This window comes from Bombina bombina, chromosome 5 (genome assembly GCF_027579735.1).
Source record: "Bombina bombina isolate aBomBom1 chromosome 5, aBomBom1.pri, whole genome shotgun sequence".
Lineage (NCBI taxonomy): Eukaryota > Metazoa > Chordata > Amphibia > Anura > Bombinatoridae > Bombina > Bombina bombina.
Window position 1 is genome coordinate 374,751,104 of NC_069503.1, and position 26,303 is coordinate 374,777,406.

Below are 26,303 nucleotides of genomic sequence, written 5' to 3' on the forward strand. Positions count from 1 at the left end.
ACCAGAATCATCTATTTCTAAAGCAATTAGTACTTCTTTAAGTAAAGAACGAATAAATTCCATTTTAAATAAATATGAAGATTTATCAGCATCAATCTCTGAGACAGAATCCTCTGAACCAGAAGAATCATCAGAATCAGAATGATGATGTTCATTTAAAAATTCATCTGTAGGGAGAGAAGTTTTAAAAGATTTTTTATGTTTACTAGAAGGAGAAATAACAGACATAGCCTTCTTGATGGATTCAGAAACAAAATCTCTTATGTTATCAGGAACATTCTGCACCTTAGATGTTGAAGGAACTGCAACAGGCAATGGTACTTTACTAAAGGAAATATTATCTGCATTAACAAGTTTGTCATGACAATTAATACAAACAACAGCCGGAGGAATAGCTACCAAAAGTTTACAGCAGATACACTTAGCTTTGGTAGGTCCAGCACTAGACAGCGATTTTCCTGAAGTATCTTCTGACTCAGATGCAACGTGAGACATCTTGCAATATGTAAGAGAAAAAACAACATATAAAGCAAAATTGATCAAATTCCTTAAATGACAGTTTCAGGAATGGGAAAAAATGCCAAAGAACAAGCTTCTAGCAACCAGAAGCAATGAAAAATGAGACTTAAATAATGTGGAGACAAAAGCGACGCCCATATTTTTTTAGCGCCAAATAAGACGCCCACATTATTTGGCGCCTAAATGCTTTTGGCGCCAAAAATGACGCCACTTCCGGAACGCCGACATCTTTGGCGCAAAATAACGTCAAAAAATGACGCAACTTCCGGCGACACGTATGACACCGGAAACGGAAAAGATTTTTTGTGCCAAAAAAGTCAGCGCCAAGAATGACGCAATAAAATGAAGCATTTTCAGCCCCCGCGAGCCTAACAGCCCACAGGGAAAAAAGAGTCAAATTTTTGAAGGTAAGAAAAAATGATTAATTCAAATGCATTATGCCAAATATGAAACTGACTGTCTGAAAATAAGGAATGTTGAACATTCTGAGTCAAGGCAAATAAATGTTTGAATACATATATTTAGAACTTTATAAACTAAGTGCCCAACCATAGCTTAGAGTGTCACAGAAAATAAGATTTACTTACCCCAGGACACTCATCTACATGTTTGTAGAAAGCCAAACCAGTACTGAAACGAGAATCAGTAGAGGTAATGGTATATATAAGAGTATATCGTCGATCTGAAAAGGGAGGTAAGAGATGAATCTCTACGACCGATAACAGAGAACCTATGAAATAGACCCCGTAGAAGGAGATCACTGCATTCAAATAGGCAATACTCTCCTCACATCCCTCTGACATTCACTGCACGCTGAGAGGAAAACCGGGCTCCAACTTGCTGCGGAGCGCATATCAACGTAGAATCTAGCACAAACTTACTTCACCACCTCCATAGGAGGCAAAGTTTGTAAAACTGAATTGTGGGTGTGGTGAGGGGTGTATTTATAGGCATTTTGAGGTTTGGAAACTTTGCCCCTCCTGGTAGGAATGTATATCCCATACGTCACTAGCTCATGGACTCTTGCTAATTACATGAAAGAAATATTGATTACACTGTCTCTTCAAGCTCTTCATGTGCACCAAATACTTACTGTCCATTTCCATCAGGAATATCCACAGCTGTATGAACATCTGAATTTCCTATGAGAAGCCTCAAACATTCTGAATGGCCATTGGTAGCTGTAGAACAAAAATAATAAAACACGTTTGAATTAAAAGGACAATAAAGTCAAAATTAAATGTAAATGTTTTGGATAGAGCATGAACTTTTAATCAACTTCCCAATTTAATTCAATTATCAATTTTCTTAGTTCTCTTAGTATCCTTTGTTAAAGAGTAATCCTTGGTGAGTTCAGGAGGATATATGTGTCTGTAGCCAACTGGCAGCAATGTTTGCAATAATCTATAACATTGCTATAAACATTGTTACAAATACAGCTACCATATACTGCTAAAGATGTGCACTCTCCTAAACTCCTATCAGCCTACCTAGTTGTTACTCTTCAGCAAAGTATACAAAGAAAACAAAGCAACTATGATAACAAGAAGAAAATTGGAAAGTTGCTAAAAAAACGAAACAAAAAAAAAAAAAAAACACTGCATGTTCTATCTCAATCTGAATTCCATTTCGTAACGTGATTTTTCCATTAAAGATCCTAAAGAATTAAGTGTTTAAAGTTAAAGTTCCGCTTGCTTGGGTACTGCAAGCATTGCAGCTGCTGAGCAGGACCCAGAGATTAAAGACACAGTTATCTAGATTTACTAATGAAAAAAAATGTATTTGCTAAAACATATAATTTTTGCAACAAAATAATAAAGGGATATTTTCTTTTAAAAACAAAAACAATTCACATAAAGCGCTAGTAAGTCATACCTGCAGAATGAATTGGGGTTCTTTTAACAACATAGTCCTTCACTAATATTGATGCACCTTGGTTAATAAGAACATCTACACATTCGACATGTCCTTTGAAAGCGGCAAGATCCAAAGCTGTCCTCCCACTGCTGTTTCTTACATCAAGGTCTACTAAAGACTGCACCAGTACTTCCATTGCTTGGTGGTGGCCATGGTAAGCCTGAAAGAAAATATTTGCAGTTACTAATCCTCTTCTTTCGTAATTATATCATCACTATAAAGTAGGAGTTAACATAACACAACTAGGGTATGCTTCTCAAAAATCATCAGCTTAATTTACCTCACAAAATCCTTTATTGGTCCCAAAACATGGGTTTTAAAGTCTTTTAAATCCATGTTGTGGAACCAATAAAGTATTTTGTATGTTCCTATTCAAGGCAAGATTCCATTATTGCATTGAAGGTATATTGGAGCTGGCAAACTCCGGATCCTTTGTTGTTTGGTGCGGATTCCCAGTAAATGTGTTCACAAATTGTGATTTTTCTTTAATCTTACTGACTACTAAACTATAGTGATATTTTTCCACATCTGATAAAATTTCTGCTTACCAGATAAATTCCTTTCTTTCCTGGCAGGGAGATTCCACAAATGTATTAATTACTTTGAGGAATATCAACACCTGGCCACCAGGAGGAGGCAAAAACACCCCAGCCAAAGGCTATAAATATCCCTGCCACTTCCCCCATCCCCCCGGTCATTCAGGCAAGGGAAAAAAGAATAAGTAGGAGTAACATTAGGGTATAGAGGTGTCAAAAGAAAAGAAAAAGGGACCCACCCAAACAAAAACTATGGGCGGGTTCGTGGACTCTCCCTGTTTGGAAAGAAAACAAAATTTATGCTAAATTCCTTTCTTTCCTAAGGCAGGGAGAGACCACTACTTCATTAATTACTGTTGTGAACCAATACCCAAGCTCCAGAGGACACAATGAATAAACGGGAGGGCAAAAAAGAAAACATAATTTATGCTTACCTGATAAATTCCTTTCTTCTGTTGTGTGATCAGTCCACGGGTCATCATTACTTCTGGGATATTATCTGCTCCCCTACAGGAAGTGCAAGAGGATTCACCCAGCAGAGTTGCTATATAGCTCCTCCCCTCTACGTCACCTCCAGTCATTCGACCAAAGACCAACGAGAAAGGAGAAGCCAAGGGTGTAGTGGTGACTGAATTATAATTTAAAAAATATGTACCTGCCTTAAAAAACAGGGCGGGCCGTGGACTGATCACACAACAGAAGAAAGGAATTTATCAGGTAAGCATAAATTATGTTTTCTTCTGTTATGTGTGATCAGTCCACGGGTCATCATTACTTCTGGGATACCAATACCAAAGCAAAAGTACACGGATGACGGGAGGGATAGGCAGGCTCATTATACAGAAGGAACCACTGCCTGAAGAACCTTTCTCCCAAAAATAGCCTCCGAAGAAGCAAAAGTGTCAAATTTGTAAAATTTGGAAAAAGTATGAAGCGAAGACCAAGTTGCAGCCTTGCAAATCTGTTCAACAGAGGCCTCATTCTTAAAGGCCCAAGTGGAAGCCACAGCTCTAGTGGAATGAGCTGTAATTCTTTCAGGAGGCTGCTGTCCAGCAGTCTCATAGGCTAAACGTATTATGCTACGAAGCCAAAAAGAGAGAGAGGTAGCAGAAGCTTTTTGACCTCTCCTCTGTCCAGAATAAACGACAAACAGGGAAGAAGTTTGGCGAAAATCTTTAGTTGCCTGCAAGTAGAACTTGAGGGCACGAACTACATCCAGATTGTGTAGAAGACGTTCCTTCTTTGAAGAAGGATTTGGACACAAGGATGGAACAACAATCTCTTGATTGATATTCCTGTTAGAGACAACCTTAGGTAAGAACCCAGGTTTAGTACGCAGAACTACCTTGTCTGAGTGAAAGATCAGATAAGGAGAATCACAATGTAGGGCTGATAACTCAGAGACTCTTCGAGCCGAGGAAATAGCCATTAAAAATAGAACTTTCCAAGATAACAATCTTATATCAATGGAATGAAGGGGTTCAAACGGAACACCCTGTAAAACGTTAAGAACTAAGTTTAAACTCCATGGCGGAGCAACAGTTTTAAACACAGGCTTGATCCTAGCTAAAGCCTGACAAAAAGCCTGGATGTCTGAATTTTCTGACAGACGCCTGTGTAACAAGATGGACAGAGCTGAGATCTGTCCCTTTAATGAGCTAGCCGATAAACCCTTTTCTAAACCTTCTTGTAGAAAAGACAATATCCTAGGAATCCTAACCTTACTCCAGGAGTAATCTTTGGATTCACACCAGTATAGGTATTTACGCCATATTTTATGGTAAATCTTTCTGGTAACAGGCTTCCTAGCCTGTATCAGGGTATCAATAACCGACTCAGAAAACCCACGTTTTGATAAAATCAAGCGTTCAATTTCCAAGCAGTCAGCTTCAGAGAAGTTAGACTTTGATGTTTGAATGGACCCTGAATCAGAAGGTCCTGTCTTAGAGGTAGAGACCACGGCGGACAGGATGACATGTCCACTAGATCTGCATACCAAGTCCTGCGCGGCCATGCAGGCGCTATTAGAATCACTGATGCTCTCTCCTGTTTGATTTTGGCAATCAATCGAGGAAGCAGCGGGAAGGGTGGAAACACATAAGCCATCCTGAAGTTCCAAGGTGCTGTCAAAGCATCTATCAGAACCGCTCCCGGATCCCTGGATCTGGATCCGTAGCGAGGAAGTTTGGCGTTCTGGCGAGACGCCATGAGATCTATCTCTGGTTTGCCCCAACGTCGAAGTATTTGGGCAAAGACCTCCGGATGAAGTTCCCACTCCCCCGGATGAAGAGTCTGGCGACTCAAGAAATCCGCCTCCCAGTTCTCCACTCCAGGGATGTGGATTGCTGACAGGTGGCAAGAGTGAGACTCTGCCCAGCGAATTATCTTTGATACTTCTATCATTGCTAGGGAGCTTCTTGTCCCTCCCTGATGGTTGATGTAAGCTACAGTCGTGATGTTGTCCGACTGAAACCAGATGAACCCCCGAGTCTTTAACTGGGGCCAAGCTAGAAGGGCATTGAGAACTGCTCTCAATTCCAGAATGTTTATTGGCAGGAGACTTTCCTCCTGACTCCATTGTCCCTGAGCCTTCAGAGAATTCCAGACAGCGCCCCAACCTAGAAGGCTGGCGTCTGTTGTTACAATTGTCCAGTCCGGCCTGCTGAACGGCATCCCCCTGGACAGATGTGGCCGAGAAAGCCACCATAGAAGAGAGTTTCTGGTCTCTTGATCCAGATTCAGAGTGGGGGACAAATCTGAGTAATCCCCATTCCACTGACTCAGCATGCACAATTGCAGCGGTCTGAGATGTAGGCGTGCAAAGGGTACTATGTCCATTGCTGCTACCATTAAGCCGATCACCTCCATGCATTGAGCTACTGACGGGAGTTGAATGGAATGAAGGACACGGCATGCATTTAGAAGCTTTGTTAATCTGTCTTCTGTCAGATAAATCTTCATTTCTACAGAATCTATAAGAGTCCCCAAGAATGGAACCCTTGTGAGAGGCAAGAGAGAACTCTTCTTTTCGTTCACTTTCCATCCATGCGACCTTAGAAATGCCAGAACTAACTCTGTATGAGACTTGGCAGTTTGAAAGCTTGAAGCTTGTATCAGAATGTCGTCTAGGTACGGAGCTACCGAAATTCCTCGCGGTCTCAGAACCGCTAGAAGGGCACCCAGAACCTTTGTGAAGATTCTTGGAGCCGTAGCCAATCCGAATGGAAGGGCTACAAACTGGTAATGCCTGTCTAAGAAGGCAAACCTTAGATATCGGTAATGATCTTTGTGAATCGGTATGTGAAGGTAAGCATCCTTTAAATCCACTGTGGTCATGTACTGACCCTTTTGGATCATGGGTAAGATTGTCCGAATAGTTTCCATTTTGAACGATGGAACTCTTAGGAATTTGTTTAGGATCTTTAAATCCAAGATTGGCCTGAAAGTTCCCTCTTTTTTGGGAACCACAAACAGGTTTGAGTAAAACCCTTGTCCTTGTTCCGACCGCGGAACCGGATGGATCACTCCCATTAATAATAGATCTTGTACACAGCGTAGAAACGCGTCTTTCTTTATCTGGTTTGTTGACAACCTTGACAGATGAAATCTCCCTTGTGGGGGAGATATTTTGAAGTCTAGAAGGTATCCCTGAGATATGATCTCTAGCGCCCAGGGATCCTGGACATCTCTTGCCCAAGCCTGGGCGAAGAGAGAGAGTCTGCCCCCCACTAGATCCGGTCCCGGATCGGGGGCCCTCGGTTCATGCTGTCTTAGGGGCAGCAGCAGGTTTTCTGGCCTGCTTGCCCTTATTCCAGGACTGGTTAGGTTCCAGCCTTGTCTGTAACGAGCAACAGCTCCCTCCTGTTTTGGTGCAGTGGAAGTCGATGCTGCACCTGCTTTGAAATTCCGAAAGGGACGAAAATTAGACTGTCTAGCCTTAGCTTTGGCTTTGTCTTGAGGTAGAGCGTGGCCCTTACCTCCTGTAATGTCAGCGATAATTTCTTTCAAACCGGGCCCAAATAAAGTTTGCCCCTTGAAAGGTATATTAAGTAATTTGGACTTAGAAGTTACATCAGCCGACCAGGATTTTAGCCACAGCGCCCTACGTGCCTGAATGGCGAATCCTGAATTCTTAGCCGTAAGTTTGGTTAAATGTACTACGGCCTCCGAAATGAATGAATTAGCTAGTTTAAGGACTCTAAGCCTGTCCGTAATGTCGTCCAGCGTAGCGGAACTAAGGTTCTCTTCCAGAGACTCAATCCAAAATGCTGCCGCAGCCGTAATTGGCGCGATGCATGCAAGGGGTTGCAATATAAAACCTTGTTGAACAAACATTTTCTTAAGGTAACCCTCTAATTTTTTATCCATAGGATCTGAAAAAGCACAGCTATCCTCCACCGGGATAGTGGTGCGCTTAGCTAAAGTAGAAACTGCTCCCTCCACCTTAGGGACCGTTTGCCATAAGTCCCGTGTGGTGGCGTCTATTGGAAACATCTTTCTAAATATTGGAGGGGGTGAGAACGGCACACCGGGTCTATCCCACTCCTTAGTAACAATTTCAGTTAATCTCTTAGGTATAGGAAAAACGTCAGTACTCGCCGGTACCGCAAAGTATTTATCCAACCTACACATTTTCTCTGGTATTGCAACAGTGTTACAATCGTTAAGAGCCGCTAAGACCTCCCCTAGTAATACACGGAGGTTTTCCAATTTAAATTTAAAATTTGAAATATCTGAATCCAATCTGCTTGGATCAGAACCGTCACCTACAGAATGAAGCTCTCCGTCCTCATGCTCTGCAAGCTGTGACGCAGTATCAGACATGGCCCTAGAATTATCAGCGCACTCTGTTCTCACCCCAGAGTGATCACGCTTGCCTCTTAGTTCTGGTAACTTAGCCAAAACTTCAGTCATAACAGTAGCCATATCTTGTAATGTTATCTGTAATGGCTGCCCAGATGTACTAGGCGCCATAATATCACGCACCTCCCGGGCGGGAGACGCAGGTACTGACACGTGAGGCGAGTTAGACGGCATAACTCTCCCCTCGCTGTTTGGTGAAATTTGTTCAATTTGTACAGATTGGCTTTTATTTAAAGTAGCATCAATACAGTTAGTACATAAATTTCTATTGGGCTCCACCTTGGCATTGGAACAAATGACACAGGTATCTTCCTCTGAATCAGACATGTTTAACACACTAGCAATAAACATGCAACTTGGTTACAATCTTATTTAACAAAAACGTACTGTGCCTCAAAGAAGCACTAAACGATTAAATGACAGTTGAAATAATGAACTGAAAAACAGTTATAGCATCACTCTTTAAAAACAACACAACTTGTTAGCAAAGGTTTGTTCCCATTAGTAAAGCAACACTAATTAAATTTTAAACATAAAAATCACAGAGCAACGTTTTAAAACACAGTCACTACATAAATCTCACAGCTCTGCTGAGAGAATCTACCTCCCTTCAAAGAAGTTTGAAGACCCCTGAGTTCTGTTAGAGATGAACCGGATCATGCAGAAATTACAAGTGTAACTGACTGGAAATTTTTTGATGCGTAGCAAAGAGCGCCAAAAACGGCCCCTCCCCCTCACACACAGCAGTGAGAGAGAAACGAAACTGTCATAATCAAAACAAGCAAACTGCCAAGTGGAAAAATAATGCCCAAATATTTATTCACTCAGTACCTCAGAAATGCAAACGATTCTACATTCCAGCAAAAACGTTTAACATGAATTAAATACCTATTAAAAGGTTTAATGTACTTTTACAGAGTAATTCCGGTGAAATACCATCCCCAGAATACTGAAGTGTAGAGTATACATACATGTCATTATAACGGTATAGCAGGATTTTCTCATCAATTCCATTCAGAAAATAAAAACTGCTACATACCTCAATGCAGATTCAACTGCCCGCTGTCCCCTGATCTGAAGCTTTTACCTCCCTCAGATGGCCGAGAAACAGCAATATGATCTTAACTACTCCGGTTAAAATCATAAGAAAAACTCTGGTAGATTCTTCTTCAAACTCTGCCAGAGAAGTAATAACACGCTCCGGTGCTATTGTAAAATAACAAACTTTTGATTGAAGTTATAAAAACTAAGTATAATCACCATAGTCCTCTCACACCTCCTATCTAGTCTTTGGGTGCAAGAGAATGACTGGGGGTGACGTAGAGGGGAGGAGCTATATAGCAACTCTGCTGGGTGAATCCTCTTGCACTTCCTGTAGGGGAGCAGATAATATCCCAGAAGTAATGATGACCCGTGGACTGATCACACATAACAGAAGAAAAAGGCGGACCATAATCTGAGGCAACCACAGCCTGTAACACCTTTCTCCCAAAATCTGCTTCAGCAGAAGCAAAAACATCAAATTTATAGAATTTTGAAAAGGTATGCAAGGAGGACCAGGTAGAGGCCTTACAAATCTGATCTATGGAGTCTTTTTTCTAAAAAGTCCAAGAGGAAGCAACTGCCCAAGTGGAATGAGCCGTTATCCTCTCAGGAGGCTGCTGTCCCACTTTCTCATAAGCCAAGTGGATGATACTCCTCAGCCACAAAGATAATGAAGTTGCAGTGGCCTTCTGGCCCTTCCGTCTACCAGCATATAGAACAAACAAAGGATGAGGAATGCCTGAAATACTTAGTAGCTGGAAGATAGAATTTTAAGGCACGAATTTCATCCAGATTGTGGAGCAAACATTCCTTAGAGGAAGGAGGATTAGGACCATAACCCGATTGATGATACAATCCAAGACTATTTTAGGGAGGAATCCTAACTTGGTACGTAAAAACATAAATTATGTTTACCAGATAATTTAATTTCCATCTGTATGAGGAGAGTCCACGGCTTCATTCCTTACTTGTGGGAAATACTGAACCTGGCCACCAGAAGGAGGCAAAGAAACCCCAGCCAAAGGCTTAAATACCTCCCCCACACCCCTCATCCCCCAGTCATTCTGGGAACAAGGGACAGTAGGAGAAATATCAGGGTATAAATGGTGCCAGAAGAACAAACAAAAAACTTTGGAGAAAATGGGCGGGGGCCATGGACTCTCCTCATATAGATGGAAAGGAAATTATCTGGTAAGCATAATTTAATGTTTTCCATATTAATATGAAGAGAGTCCATGGCTTCATTCCTTACTTGTGGGAAACATATACCCAAGCTCTAGAGGACACTGAATAAAACAGTAGGGTAAAAGAGAGAGGCGGACCCTATTCTGAGGGCACCACAGCCTGCAAAACCTTTCTTCCAAAAGATGCAAAAACATCAAATTTGTAAAATTTTGAAAAGGTATGTAAGGAGGACCACCTTACAAATCTGCTCCATAGATGCCTCATTTTTGAAGGCCCAAGAGGAAGCCAATGCTCTAGTAGAATGAGCCTTAATCCTCTGAGGAGGCTTATGTCCCGCTGTTTCATAAGCTAAGCGCATAATGCTCCTCAAACAAAAAGACAAGGAAGTGGACGAGGCTTTCTGCCCCTTACGCTTCCCAGAACAGACAACAAACAAAGAAGAAGTCTGTCTAAACTCCTTAGTTGCTTGAAGATAGAACTTCAAGGCACGAACCACATCCAAATTATGAAGTAACCGCTCCTTCGAAGAAAAAGGGCTAGGACACAAGAAAGGAACAACAATCTCCTGATTGATGTTATGATCATAAACAACCTTAGGAAGAAAACCTAACCCAGTACGAAGAACAGCCTTATCAGCATGAAATACTATGTAAGGGGGCGCACATTGCAAGGCAGAACAAAATTACCCTGTTCCAGCAGACCCCTGCGACAAGGTAACCTCCATGGAGGAGAAGATTACATTCCCACTAGATCCGCAAACCACATCCTTCGTGGCCATGATGGCACAATCAGTATCACTGACGCCTGCTCCTGCTTGATGCGGGCCACTACATGAGGAAGGAGTGGCAAAGGTGGGAAAAGGTAAATTAGCCTGAATCACCAAAGCACTGCTAATGTATCTATTAGCTCCGCCTGAGGATCCCTGGACCGCGACCCATATCTGGGTAGCTTGGTATTGAAACGAGACGCCATGAGATCTATCTCCGGCATCCCCCTCCTGTTGCATATCTCCACAAACACTTTGGGGTGTAGAGACCATTCCTCCGGATGGAAGGATTGTCTGCTGAGAAAATCCGCTTCCCAGTTGTGCACACCCGGAATGTGGATCGCTGACAGCGAACAGCTGTGGGCCTCCGCCCACTCCAGAATCCGAGATACTTTCCTCATTGCTAGGGAGCTTCTCATTCCCCCCTGATAACCCCTGGGAAGGAAAGCAATATTTAACCTTTCGCTTGCGCATAGCAGTGCAAGGTAAAGCACTAAAGGCTGCAGACACTGCCGTCTGTAACTGTTCAGTAAAGTCTGGCAATAAAAGGGCCCTTCCAGATAGAGAATTAGAAGTGCTACGGGAAGCTGCATGTGTATTAGGAGATGAATGTAGGGTGCGCACCTCACGGGATGGAGATTCCTCAGAGGTCAAAGGCTCAGTAGTACTAAATATATTAGCTTTCTTTGATAAGATTACTTTATGAAGGCAAGTGGAACATAATTGAGCAGGCGGGTATACCGTGGCCTCCTCATAATATAGACAGGAATTAGCTTTAGGTAAAGAGGGAGTACCCTCTAACTTATCATAGCCCTCCATATTTTGCACTTATAAAAAGTACTAAAGACAAAATTAAATGGCACCTTTATACCCCCAATGGCTGGGGCACTCACCACCTCCTATGACCCAGGCCCAAGAGATAAACTGATTCGTCTCCAGTAACCGCACGGTCAGGAAGAAGAGAATCACTGTGACCACACCCGGTCACATGGTGCGCCATGCAGGACCGCCCCTGCACCACTAAAAGCGCGTCAAGCCTACCTGTTCAATAATCCCCTTCTGGAGATATTAACCCTCAATTCCATTCAGATAAAAGGAGTCCCACTGTGACCCTGTCTTCTTGTGTTATCTGTGTATAAATAAATGAAACGATCTTACCGGAATCTATGCCGTGGAACAGGAACACGACCTCTCAAGTTTGACAATCTTGTAGCATTGCTCCTGACATGGACTTGAGTGATGGAAGCAGGCAATGAAACTCGTCAACACTGATTGCTTAGGAGCTGTTAATACGAGTCTGGATATGTTCGCAGAAAGACTCTCCCTGCATCTCCAGACTATAACATTCGCCAATGCTCTCACAGAGTCTGACAAGACTACTTAAAATTCCAGTTCCATTCCGAAGAGTACTACCCTCCATAAGGAACTACTCCGTATCTTCTGACATTTCTCTGCCAACCTCCTGTGATGAAAGGCAAATAATGACTAGTGGATGAGGGGAGTGGGGGAGGTATTTAAGCCTTTGGCTAGGGTGTCTGCATCCTCCTGGTGGCTAGGTTCAGTATTTCCCACAAGTAAGGAATGAAACTGTGGACTCTCCTCATATTAAGATCGAAACTGCCTTATCTGCATAGAATACAAGATAAGTGAGGGGGGGGAGGTGTCGCACTGTAAAGCAGAAATCTCAGACTCTGCGAGCAGAGGCAATGGCCAACAAAAACAAAATCTTCCAGGATAAAAGTTTAAGATCAACAGAATGTATAGGCTCAAACGGAGCTTGCTGCAAAACACCAAGAACAAGATTAAGGCTCCAAGGTAAATCAAGAGGTTTAAAAATACAGGCCTGATCCTAGCCAGAGCCTGAACAAAGGACTGTTAGTCAGGAAGATTTGATAATATCTTGTGCAGAAATCTGACCCTTCAGAGAACTGGCCGAAGGACATAATTCGAGCAACCCTCACTTTGTGCCAAGGAAAACTTTGTTCCTCACACCAAAGCAGGTAAGTACGCCACATCTTGTGGTAAAAACGGTGAGTGACAGGTTTGAGAGCCTGGATCACAGTGTCAATGACTCTTTCAGAGAACCATTGTTTAGATAAGACTAGACTTCAATCTCCACGCAGTCAGTCTCAGGGAATCTAGGTTTTGATGTAGGAATGGGCCTTGCATTAGCAGGTCCGCTAGAGCAGGCAACCTCCATGGAGGGGAGGAGGACATCCTCACCAGATCTGCAAAACATGTCCTTTGAGGCCAAGATGGCCTCAAGAGAGGATTCAATTAATTCTGACAGAGAGTCACATCAATAAGTGGTTGCACCCGCAACAGCGGCTACAACTGCTGCAGGTTGAAAGAGAAGACCCATATGTTGAAACATTCTTAAGTAACTCTCCAAATTCTTATCCATAGGGTTCCTGGAAGAGGAGCTATCCTCTAGAGGGATAGTATTATGTTTGGCAATAGTAGAAATGGTTCCATCCACCTTAGGAATGGAGCTCCACAGTTCCAGATGAGAATCAGGGACTGGAAATAAATTTCTTAAAAGTTTAAGGAGAGAAAGTAGTTCCAATCCTTTCCCATTCACTTACAATAATGCTCGCCATGTGGACTGGAATCGGAAAGGTCTCAGGAACCTTCTGGTCTTCATTGACCCGATCTAACTTTGGAAGCTTAGGTTCCTCAGGAAACTTAGCTTCTGGAACCTCTAGAGTAGATAAAACCTCTTTCAAAAGAAAATGGAGGTCCTCAATTCTAAATCTGAAGTTAGGTTCCTCTAAAGCAGGAGGCTTAACTTCTGAAACCTCCAACTCTGAAATCTCACCTTCTGATGCAACAGAGGTTAACTCATCCTCATAAAGATGCGACAGACTAGCAAACTCTGACTGAAGAGAAGGGATATCCCCCAATTCAGTAGAACTATGTTAAACCTTTCTCTTATGCTTTCCAGAGATAGGCAATGCGCGTAGGGCCGCAGAAACAGCCGATTGAGAAGTAAAATCTGCTGGAAAAAAACCTCCAACTGGAGGAATAGGCGTGCCGTGGAGAACTGCTTGTCCTGAGTCCTGAGAGGTGGAAGGCTCAGAGAGAATAAACTTATCAGAGGGATTAACCGTTCTAGACTTTCTTTGCTTTTAAAACAACACCTAAACAAAATTAAGCAGGGGGACAAACCATAGTCTCCTTGCAATATAGGCAAGCATTAGTTATGGATATAGCAGAAACAGAACCCTCTGAGGGGTTAATTTCAGTGTCCTCCATTGTGGAATAATGGATCTCAACAAAAAAAGAGCAAATAACTATCTTTCTGCACAGAGAGGCACCTTTACCCAGACCTAGGCTGGGGTACTCACCACCACCCAGTAACCCATAACTGAGAGAACGAGTAGTAGACTCACCGTAGTCCAGCTACAAAGATCTCTGCTGTAGCGAGCAGAAACTGAGTCGGCTAAACAAGGAGAAAACTGTGCTCAGTCACATGGTGTGCAAGCGGAGACCTCCCCCACTATAGCTGAAAGAATGTGAAGCTGAATATCAGCTGTGTAGCGCTTAATAGTAAAAAAAAAAAAAGCCCTGCATCTATCATGCATGAGCCAAAAAAAAACCTTCACAAGTGCTATTTTGCCTAAGGAGCTAAGCAGAAAACATCCCAAACTGCTCCCAAAAGATCATCTCAAATACGGAGGAGATAACGTCCCCAGATCCCTTAGAGGATTGAAAAGTGTCACACTGTGACTACGTGGTCCCTTACATAAATCTTAAGGGCGTGTTCAGACCCACTAGGTACATTCCCATAAGAAAAGAATATATAAAAGGACTTACCCTCCAGGATCAGCGCTGTGGAGCAGACACAGCCTCTTAAGGTGTGACAGGGTCTCTGCAATACGTTGACAGGGACCTGAATGAAAAGGAGAAACAGTGTAAATCAATAACATTGGTAACCCATATAAATCTCTCACTGAAAGATTTATAAGGATACTTCAACACCCCAGACCTCTCTTGAAAGGAAAATACCCATTAAAGGACTTATCTATTTCTTTCTCTGCCATCCTCCTTTAGTGACGAAAGGCAAAGAATGGCTGGGAGGATGGGGGAAGTGGGAAGGATATTTATAGCCTTTGGCTGGGGTGTCTGTCTCCTCCTGGTGGCCAGGTGTTGATATTCCCAACAGTAATGAGTGAAGTTGTGGACTCTCCCTGCCTTTGGAAATTATACATACATACATACACAGTTGTATGCAAAAGTTTAGGCACCCCTGACAATTTCCATGATTTTCATTTATAAATATTTGGGTGTTTGGATCAGCAATTTCATTTGAATCTATCAAATAACTGAAAGACACAGCAATATTTCAGTAGTGAAATGAGGTTTATTGGATTAACAGAAAATGTGCAATATGCATCAAAACAAAATTAGACAGGTGCATAAATTTGGGCACCCCAACAGAAATATTGCATCAATATTTAGTAGAGCCTCCTTTAGCAGCAATAAAAGCCTCTAGACGCTTCCTATAGCCTGTAATGAGTGTCTGGATTCTGCATGAAGGTATTTTGGACCATTCCTCCTTGCAAAACATCTCCAGTTCAGTTAGGTTTGATGGTTGCCGAGCATGGACAGCCCGCTTCAAATCACCCCACAGATTTTCAATGATATTCAGGTCTGGGGACTGGGATTGCTATTCCAGAACATTGTACTAGTTCCTCTGCATAAATGCCAGATAGATTTTGAGCAGTGTTTTGGGTCGTTGTCTTGTTAAAATATCCAGCCTCGGCATAACTTCAACTTTGTGACTGATTCCTCAACATTATTCTCAAGTATGTGCTCATATTGAGTGGAATCTATGCGACCCTCAACTTTAACAAGATTCCCAGTACCGGCACTGGTCACAAAGCCCCACAGTATGATGGAACATCCACCAAATTTTACTGTGGGTAGCAAGTGTTTGTCCTGGAACGCTGTGTTCTTTTGCCGCCATGCAGAACGCCCCTTGTTACGACGAAATAATTTAATCTTTGTTTCATCAGTCCACAGCACCTTCTTCCAAAATGAAGCTGGCTTGTCCAAATGTGCGTTTGCATACCTCAAGCGACTCGGTTTGTGGCACGTGTGCAGAAAAGGCTTCTTCCGCATCACTCTCCCATACACTGAATTGTTGAATGATGCACAGTGACACCATCTGCAGCAAGATGTTGTAGGTCTTTGGAGGTGTGGTCTGTGGGCTGTTTTTGACCGTTCTGCATATTGCACATTTTCTGTTAATCTAATAAACCTCATTTCACTACTGAAATATTACTGTGTCCTTCAGTTATTTGATAGATCAAAATGAAATTGCTGATCCAAACACCCAATTATTTATAAATGAAAATCATGGAAATTGTCAGGGGTGCATAAACTTTGCATACGACTATGTGTATGTGTATATATATATATATATATATATATATATATATATATATATATATACATATACATATACATATATATATATATATATATATATATACACACACACATATATACATATATAAATATATACACACACACATACATACATACACACGCAGTGCTTGAAATTTCCAGTGGTCCCGGACAACTTTTTGCAGCGGATGACAGAAATTTGACTTTTCCTATCTAACATTGATTGGGCTACTAACTATTCCCCTCTGTGCTAGTAGCTTTTAAACCCTGACTAGTAAACCATAGTGATATTTTCCAACGCCTGTATGTATGTATGTATGTATATAATATATATATATATATATAATAATAATAATAATAATAATAATAATAATAATAATAATAAGAGTCCAGGGAGCTCCGCACACACTTTTCATGTGAAATCCGCCCGGGGTGCATTCAAAGCAACATACATATGAACAAAAGAAAGGAAGCACTGCCCGGGACTTAAAGAGTGATTTATTCAAATATGGTAACGTTTCGGAGACCTTACCAGATCTGAGGACGGAGATAGCATCTCCGAAATGTTACCGTAATAAATAATATTTTAAGACAGATGACAAAATTTAGCTTACATAGTTACTGATCTTTATCTTAGATTACTATTTCAGGTACAAAACGTTATACTGTCACAAGGAAAATAAGAAAAGTTGGACGATTATACTCTATGCAAATAACTTTAAGGCTTCAAAAGGTGTTAAAACATGCAAAAACCAAAACATTGAGCCACTGGTGATGAAATGTTCTTCTTTCAATGTCAAAACCAAAGCTCCATAAAAGAAATATCTTACATGGATTAGCGGAAAATCATTATTCAAAAGACATCCTTCTGAGTTATATGTAAATGTCCTTCCCTTCTCTAGCTTCCTAAGTCATTCAAAAGTGACAACAACAACAAACAAATTGTGAATCTGCAAAAAATTTTTTATCATCATTATTTTGCTACAAGATACCACGGAGCTTGGTAAGAGCAGACATACACCTCTCTATGAAATAAAGTGTCATATTAAAAACATAATTTATGTGAGAACTTACCTGAAAAATTAATTTCTTTCATATTAGCAAGAGTCCATGAGCTAGTGACGTATGGGATATACTTTCCTACCAGGAGGGGCAAAGTTTCCCAAACCTCAAAACGCCTATAATTACACCCCTCACCACACCCACAATTCAGTTTAACGAATAGCCAAGAAGTGGGGTGATAAGAAAGGAGCGAAAGCATCAAAAAATAAGGAATTGGAATAATTGTGCTTTATACAAAAAAATCATAACCACCACAAAAAAAGGGTGGGCCTCATGGACTCTTGCTAATATGAAAGAAATTAATTTATCAGGTAAGTTCTTACATAAATTATGTTTTCTTTCATGTAATTAGCAAGAGTCCATGAGCTAGTGACGTATGGGATAGCAGATACCCAAGATGTGGAACTTCCACGCAAGAGTCACTAGAGAGGGAGGGATAAAATAATCCACAACCCAAATAAAAAAAAATGAAATAATAAGCAGCAGAATCAAACTGAAACAGCTGCCTGAAGTACTTTTCTACCAAAAACTGCTTCTGAAGAAGAGAAAACATCAAAATGGTAGAATTTAGTAAAAGTATGCAAAGAAGACCAAGTTGCTGCTTTGCAAATTTGATCAACAGAAGCTTCATTCCTAAAAGCCCAGGAAGTAGAAACTGACCTAGTAGAATGAGCCGTAATCCTTTGAGGCGGGGACTTACCCGACTCTACATAAGCATGATGAATCAAAGACTTTAACCAAGATGCCAAAGAAATGGCAGAAGCCTTCTGACCTTTCCTAGAACCAGAAAAGATAACAAATAGACTAGAAGTCTTTCTAAAACCTTTAGTAGCTTCAACATAATATTTCAAAGCTCTTACTACATCCAAAGAATGTAAAGATCTCTCCAGAGAAATCTTAGGATTAGGACACAATGAAGGTACAACAATTTCTCTACTAATGTTGTTAGAATTCACAACCTTAGGTAAAAATTTAAATGAAGTCGGCAACACCGCCTTATCCCGATGAAAAATCAGAAAAGGAGATTCACAAGAAAGAGCAGATAACTCAGAAACTCTTCTAGCAGAAGAGATGGCCAAAAGGAACAACACTTTCCAAGAAAGTAATTTAATATCCAGAGAATGCATAGGTTCAAACGGAGGAGCCTGTAAAGCCCTCAGAACCAAATTAAGACTCCAAGGAGGAGAGATTGACTTAATGACAGGCTTGATACGAACCAAAGCCTGTACAAAACAATGAATATCAGGATGATTAGCAATCTTTCTGTGGGATAGAACAGAGAGAGCAGATATTTGACCTTTCAAAGATCTTGCAGACAAACCCTTATCCAAACCATCCTGAAGAAACTGTAAAATTCTAGGAATTCTAAAAGAATGCCAAGAGAATTTATGAGAACACCAAGAAATGCAAGTCTTCCAGACTCGGTAATAAATCTTTCTAGACACAGATTTACGAGCCTGTAACATAGTATTAATCACTGAGTCAGAGAAACCCCTATGACTAAGAATCAAGCGTTCAATCTCCATACCTTCAAATTTAATGATTTGAGATCCTGATGGAAAAATGGGCCTTGAGATAGAAGGCCTGACCTTAATGGAAGTGTCCAAGGTTGGCAACTTGCCATCCGAACGAGATCCGCATACCAAAACCTGTGAGGCCATGCTGGAGCCACCAGCAATACAAATGAACGTTCCATTAGAATTTTGGAAATCACTCTTGGAAGAACTAGAGGCGGAAAGATATAAGCAGGTTGATAATTCCAAGGAAGCGACAACGCGTCCACTGCCTCCGCCTGAGGATCCCTGGATCTGGACAGATACCTGGGAAGTTTCTTGTTTAGGTGAGAGGCCATCAGATCAATTTCTGGAAGTCCCCAGATTTGAACAATCTGAAGAAATACCTCTGGGTGAAGAGACCATTCGCCCGGATGTAACATTTGGCGACTGAGATAATCCGCTTCCCAATTGTCTACACCTGGGATGTGAACCGCAGAAATTAGACAGGAGCTGGATTCCGCCCATACAAGTATCCGAGATACTTCTTTCATAGCCTGAGGACTGTGAGTCCCACCTTGATGATTGACATACGCCACGGTTGTGACATTGTCTGTCTGAAAACAAATAAACGATTCTCTCTTCAGAAGAGGCCAGAACTGAAGAGCTCTGAAAATCGCACGGAGTTCCAAAATGTTGATTGGTAATTTCGCCTCCTGAAATTCCCAAACCCCCTGCGCTGTCAGAGATCCCCATACAGCTCCTCAACCTGAAAGACTCGCATCTGTTGAGATCACAGTCCAGGTTGGACGAACAAAAGAGGCCCCTTGAATTAGACGATGGTCATTCAACCACCAAGTCAGAGAAGATCGAACATTGGGATTTAAGGATATTAATTGTGATATCTTTGTATAATCCCTGCACCACTGGTTCAGCATACAAAGCTGGAGAGGTCTCATGTGAAAACGAGCAAAAGGGATCGCGTCCGATGCAGAAGTCATGAGACCTAGAATTTCCATGCACAAAGCTACCGAAGGGAACGATTGAGACTGAAGGTTTCGACAAGCTGAAACCAACTTCAGACGTCTCTTTTCTGTTAGAGACAAAGTCGTGGACACTGAATCTATTTGAAAACCCAAAAAGGTTACCTTTGTCTGAGGAATCAAGGAACTCTTTGGTAAATTGATCCTCCAACCATGTCTTTGAAGAAACAACACAAGTTGATTCGTATGAGATTCTGCAGAATGTAAAGACTGAGCAAGTACCAAGATATCGTCCAAATAAGGAAATACCGCAATACCCTGTTCTCTGATTACAGAGAGAAGGGCACCGAGAACCTTTGAAAAAATCCTTGGAGATGTTGCTAGGCCAAACGGAAGAGCAACAAACTGGTAATGCTTGTCTAGAAAAGAGAATCTCAGGAACTGATAGTGATCTGGATGAATTGGAATATGAAGATATGCATCCTGTAAGTCTATTGTAGACATATAATGCCCTTGCTGAACAAAAGGCAGAATAGTCCTTATAGTCACCATTTTGAATGTTGGTATCCTTACATAACGATTCAATATTTTTAGATCCAGAACTGGTCTGAAGGAATTCTCCTTCTTTGGTACAATGAATAGATTTGAGTAAAACCCCAGACCCCGTTCCAGAACTGGAACTGGCACAATTACCCCAGCCAACTCTAGGTCTGAAACACATTTCAGAAACGCCTGAGCCTTCACTGGGTTTACTGGAATGCGTGAGAGAAAAAATCTTCTCACAGGCGGCCTTACTTTGAAACCTATTCTGTACCCTTGTGAAACAATGTTCTGAATCCAAAGACTGTGAATCGAATTGATCCAAATATCTTTGAAAAATCGTAACCTGCCCCCTACCAGCTGTGCTGGAATGAGGGCCGCACCTTCATGCGGATTTGGGAGCTGGTTTTGACTTTCTAAAAGGCTTGGATTTATTCCAGACTGGAGAAGGTTTCCAAACGGAAACCATTCCTTTAGGGGAAGGGTCAGGCTTCTGTTCCTTATTCTGACGAAAGGAACGAAAACGATTAGCAGCCCTATATTTACCTTTAGATTTTTTGTCCTGAGGCAAAAAGGTTCCTTTCCCCCCAGTAACAGTTGAAATTATAGAATCCAACTGTGAACCAAATAATTTATTACCTTGGAAAGAAAGAGAAAGCAATGTTGACTTAGAAGTCATATCTGCATTCCAAGATTTAAGCCATAAAGCTCTTCTAGCTAAAATAGCTAAAGACATATACCCAACATCAATTCTAATGATATCAAAAATGGCATCACAAATAAAGTTATTAGCATGTTGAAGAAGTTTAACAATGCTATAAGCATTATGGTCTGACACTTGTTGCGCTAAAGCCTCCAACCAGAAAGTGGAAGCTGCAGCAACATCAGCCAAAGAAATAGCAGGTCTAAGAAGATTACCTGAACATAAATAAGCTCTCCTTAGAAAGGATTCAAGCTTCATATCTAAAGGATCCTTAAAGGAAGTACTATCCGCCGTAGGAATAGTAGTACGTTTAGCAAGAGTAGAGATAGCCCCATCAACTTTAGGGATTTTGTCCCAAAACTCTAATCTATCAGATGGCACAGGGTACAATTTCTTAAACCTTGGAGAAGGAGTAAATGAAGTACCCAGACTATTCTATTCCCTAGAAATTACTTCTGAAATAGCATCAGGAACTGGAAAAACTTCTGGAATAACTACATGAGGTTTAAAAACCGAATTTAAACGCTTAGTAGATTTAGTATCAAGAGGACTAGACTCCTCCATATCTAATGCAATCAACACTTCTTTAAGTAAAGAATGAATAAACTCCATCTTAAATAAATATGAAGATTTATCAGTGTCAATATCTGAGGCAGAATCTTCTGAACCAGATAGATCCTCATCAGAAACAGATAAGTCAGAATGATGGCGGTCACTTAAAAATTCATCTGAAATATGAGTTTTAAAAGACCTTTTACGTTTACTGGAAGGAGGAATAACAGACAGAGCCTTCCTAATAGAATTAGAAACAAATTCTTTTACATTAACAGGGACATCCTGAACATTAGATGTTGAAGGAAAAACAACAGGTAAAGGATTATTACTAATGGAGACACTATCTGCGTTAGAAAGTTTATCATGACAACTAACACAAACTACAGCCGGAGGAACAGTTACCAAAAGTTTACAACAAATGCACTTAGCTTTGGTAGAACCAACATCAGGCAGCGTCTTTCCAGAAGTAGATTCTGATCCAGGGTCAGGTTGTGACATCTTGCAATATGTAATAGAAAAAACAACATATAAAGCAAAATTATCAAATGCCTTAAATGACAGTTTCAGGAATGGGAAAAAATGCAAAATTAACAAGCCTCTAGCAACCAGAAGCAACGAAAAAGTGAGACTTAAATAATGTGAAAAAAAGTGGAAACATGACGCCCACATTTTTTTGGCGCCAAGTATGACGCCCACATTATTGGCGCCAAGTACAACGCCCATATTTTTTGGCGCCAAGTATGACGCCACATCCTCTGGCGCCGAAAACGACGCCCACATTTTTTGGCGCAAAAAAACGTCTAACACACATGCGTCAAAAAATGACGCAACCACAAACAAACTTCCGGCGTCAACTATGATGCCGCAAATGACAAAATTTTGCGCCAAAAAAGTGTGCGCCTAGAATGACGCAATAAATTGAAGCATTTTCTGCCCCCGCGAGCCTAACAGCCCGCAGGGAAAAAAGTCAATTGAAAATTTTTAAGGTAAGAAAAAAATATTTATTCATATGCATTATCCCAAAATAATGAAACTGACAGTCTGAATGAAGGAATACTGATTATCTTGAATCATGGCAAATATAAGTTTAACACATATTTAGAACTTTACATATAAAGTGCCCAACCATAGCTTAGAGTGTCATAAATAAAATAAGACTTACTTACCCTAAGACACTCATCTACATATAGTAGATAGCCAAACCAGTACTGAAACGAGAATCAGTAGAGGTAATGGTATATAAGAGTATATCGTTGATCTGAAAAGGGAGGTAGGAGAAGAAATCTCTACGACCGATAACAGAGAACCTATGAAATAGATCCCCTAGAGGAAGACCATTGTATTCAAATAGGCAATACTCTCTTCACATCCCTCTGACATTCACTGCACTCTGAGAGGAAAACCGGGCTTCAGCCTGCTGCGAAGCACATATCAACGTAGAATCTAGCACAAACTTACTTCACCACCTCCATGGGAGGCAAAGTTTGTAAAACTGAATTGTGGGTGTGGTGAGGGGTGTATTTATAGGCATTTTGAGGTTTGGGAAACTTTGCCCCTCCTGGTAGGAATGTATATCCCATACGTCACTAGCTCATGGACTCTTGCTAATTACATGAAAGAAATGTATATAATATTTTAGGTATAACATCTTATTTTCTACTTAAATTTAAAGATGGTGAAAAATGAGAAAAAAACCAAAAAATTTTTTACCTTTTCATTTTCAATTACTAATTTTTATTGGAAAACATGGGTAAAGAAATGTTGAAAGAAATGTAAAAAACAAATTATGCTTACCTGATAATTTAGTTTACCTCTGTATGAGGAGAGTCCAGGGCATCCATCCTTACTGTTGGGGAAATACTGAACCTGGCCACCAGGAGGAGGCAAAGACACCCCAGCCAAAGGCTTAAATACTCCCCCCACTTCCCTCATATCCCAGTCATTCTGCTAAGGGAACAAGGAACAGTAGGAGAAATATCAGGGTCTAAATGGTGCCAGAAGAGAAAAACAAATTTTGATCTGCCCATCGGAGTATACGGGCGGGGGCCGTAGACTTTCCTCATACAGAAGGAAATTAAATTATCAAGCATAATTTATGTTTTCCTTCTTAATATGAGGAGAGTCCACAGCATCATTCCTTACTGTTGGGAAAACCATACCCAAGCTCTATAGGACACTGAATGATAACAAGTCTTTCTCCCAAAAGCTGCTTCAGCCAAAGTAAAAACGTAAAACTTTAAAAAGTATGTATGTAAGGAGGACCCAGTAGCAACCTTACAAATCTGATCCATAGAGGCCTCCTTTTTAAAGGCTCAAGAGGAAGCCACCGCTCTAGTGGAATGAACCGTAACCCTCTGAGAAGGTTTAAGTCCCGCTGACTCATAAGCTAAGCGTATAACACTCCTCAACATAAAAGATAAGGAAGTCGAAGAAGCCTACAGACCCTTACGCTTCCCAGAGTAGATAACAAACAAGGAAGAAGTTTGCCTAAAATCCTTAGTAGCTTGAAGACAACACTTCAAAGCTCAAACCACATCCAGATTATCAAGTAAATGTTCTTCGAGAAAGGAGGATTAGGACATAAGGAAGGAACCACAATCTCCTGATTGATGTTACGATAAGACACCACCTTAGGTAGAAAAACCCAAGCGGGTACGAAGGACAGCCTTATCAGTGTGGAACACCAGATAAGGAGGCTCACATTGCAAGGTAGCCATTTCAGAAACTCTGCGTGTTGATGCAATAGCCAAAAGAAAAAGAACCTTCCAGGACAACAATGTGATGTCATCTGAATGCATAGGCTCCCACTGAGCCTGTTGTAAAAACTTAAGAAAAAGATTCAAACTCCAAGATGGAGCGTTAGATCTAAACACAGGTCTGATCCTAATCACAGCTTGAACGAAAAATTGGACGTCAGGGAGCTCTGCGAGCCTCTTGTGCAGCAAAACAGAAAGGGACGAAATCTGCCACTTCAGGTAACTGGCAGAAAGTCCCTTCTCCAGACCCTTCTGGAGAAAGAGAAGAATCCTGGCAGCCTTAACCTTATGCCAGGCTAAACCAAGATCTTTACACCAGAAGTAAGCAAGCTCTCCACACCTTATGATAGATGCGGCGAGTAACAGGCTTACAAGCCTGAATGAGAGTGTCAATAGAAACAGAAACCTCTCTTGGCTAAGACTAAGCATTCAGTCTCCACACAGTCAGCCTCCGAGAATCTAGATTTTGATGAACAAAAGGACCCTGTCCCAGCAGATCCCTGCGACAAGGTAACTTCCATGGAGGAGATGAGGACATCCCCACCAGGTCCGCGAACCACATCCTTCACGGCCAGGATGGAGCAATCAGGATCACTGAAGCCTGCTCCTGCTTGATGCGGGCTACTACACTGGGAAAAAGTGGTAACGGCGGAAAAATGTAAATTAGATTGAACCTCCAAGGCATCGCTAATGCATCTATTAGCTCTGCCTGAAGATCCCTGGACCGCAACCCATATCTGGGTTGCTTGGAATATCTCCGGTGTCCCCCACCTGTTGCAAATCTCTGCAAACACCTCGGGATGGATGTTTGCGGAGAGATACTTCCCTCATTGCTAGGGAGCTCCTCGTTCCTCCCTGATGGTTGATGTAAGCCACCGAGGTTATGTTGCCTGATTAAAATCTGATAAACCGGGACGAACCCAGAAGAGGCCAAGCCTTCAGAGCATTGAAGATTGCTCAAAGTTACAAAATGTTGATCGGGAGGAGGGATTCCTGGCACCCCAAACAGCTCCCCATCCTAATAGACTTGCGTCCGTAGTCACAATCTCCCAGGATAGTCTCAAGAAGGATGTCCCTTGGGACAGGTGATCTGGACAGAGCCACCAGGAGAGCGAGCCTCTTGACCGATTGTCCGGAGAAATCTGTTGAGACAGATCCGAATGATCGCCGTTCCACTGTCTCATCATGCACAGCTGTAGTGCTCTGAGATGGAATCTGGCAAAGGGAATGATGTCCATGCTGGACACCATGAGACCAATCATCTCCATACACCGAGCCACATGGGCCCTTAAGGAGGTCTGGAGGGCAAGACAAGCGAAAGTTAGCTTGTAACGTCTCTGATCTGTTAAGAATATCCTCATAGATATGGAGTCTATAATAGTACCAAGGAATTCCACCCTGGTACTGGGAATAAGAGAACTCTTTTCTAAGTTTATCTTCCACCCATGAGATTGAAGAAGAAACAGAAGAGATCTCGAATGGTCTTCTGCCAGATGACAGGATGGTGCTTGAATCAGAATATCGTCCAAGTATGGCGCTACTGCTATCTATACTGCTATCTATACCACTGCAAGCAGAGTCCCTAGAACCTTTGTAAAAACTCTTGGAGCAGTAGCTAGACCAAATGGAAGTGCAATAACCTGGAAGTGCTGGTCCAGGAACGCAAACCTTAGGAACTTGAAGTGATCCATGTGTATTGGAACGTGAATGCAAGCATCCTTCAGATCTATAGAGGTCATGAACTGTCCTTTCTGAACTAAGGGAAGGATGGACCTTATCGTCACCATCTTGAACGAGGAGACAGATAGAAATTTGTTTAAGCACTGTATGTCCAGAATCGGGCGGAAAGTTCCCTCCTTCTTTGGGACCACAAAAAGGTTTGAATAGTACCTCAGATCTTTTATTGCAAGAGGTACTGGAAAAACAAGAGACCTTGGGAGGAGAGATCCCTCACGCACCCCAGAAAGGC

The 26,303-nt window shown here is 41.6% G+C and overlaps 1 protein-coding gene across 3 annotated transcripts in view; it reads right to left on the bottom strand.

Moving 5' to 3' along the window:
• ANKRD28 (ankyrin repeat domain 28) overlaps positions 1-26,303 on the bottom strand; it is a 1,012,368-nt gene that overhangs the window by 266,002 nt on the left and 720,063 nt on the right. For all 3 annotated transcript variants that reach the window (XM_053714205.1, XM_053714203.1, XM_053714204.1), the window contains exons 18-19: positions 2,395-2,596; positions 1,613-1,700 (exon numbers count right to left, since the gene is read on the bottom strand). In XM_053714205.1, the coding sequence (XP_053570180.1) occupies positions 1,613-1,700; positions 2,395-2,596 (290 nt within the window). The remainder of the gene's footprint in view (positions 1-1,612; positions 1,701-2,394; positions 2,597-26,303) is intronic.